The 259-nt window shown below is 62.5% G+C and overlaps 1 protein-coding gene across 1 annotated transcript in view; it reads right to left on the bottom strand.

The window, feature by feature from the left end:
* Nucleotides 1–2: 2 nt before the first annotated feature.
* The window catches only part of TAF1C (TATA-box binding protein associated factor, RNA polymerase I subunit C), a gene marked incomplete at both ends in the record, with an annotated part of 3,233 nt that continues 2,976 nt past the window's right edge, over nucleotides 3–259 (bottom strand). The window contains 1 exon segment of the mRNA XM_035902737.1: nucleotides 3–259. Within this exon segment, the coding sequence (XP_035758630.1) occupies nucleotides 3–259 (257 nt within the window).

Raw genomic sequence — 259 nt, 5'->3', positions numbered from 1 at the left:
CTCTTGTCTTCCTCCTCCTCCTCCTCCTCATTGATAATCACCTCCAGGTTGGACAAGTAGAAGGTCTGCTCTTCCTCCTCCTCCCCTTCCTCCTCCTCACTGCCCAAGCCCAGCGGGCTGCTGGCTGGAGCCTCGAAGAGAGGGGAAGAGCCAGGGGCTACCGTGGCCTCATCCCCTGAGGCGGGCGCAGGGGGCTGTGCTGCCTCATGGGTCAGCCTCTGGTAGAAGATGTCTCCGGCCTCGGGAGGCTGGCAAACCA

Source organism: Egretta garzetta, unplaced genomic scaffold (genome assembly GCF_000687185.1).
Source record: "Egretta garzetta isolate BGI_Z169 unplaced genomic scaffold, ASM68718v1 scaffold59, whole genome shotgun sequence".
In the NCBI taxonomy this organism is placed as follows: domain Eukaryota; kingdom Metazoa; phylum Chordata; class Aves; order Pelecaniformes; family Ardeidae; genus Egretta; species Egretta garzetta.
Note: the sequence above shows the minus strand (reverse complement) of the source record. Positions and strands in the feature narration are given on the sequence as shown.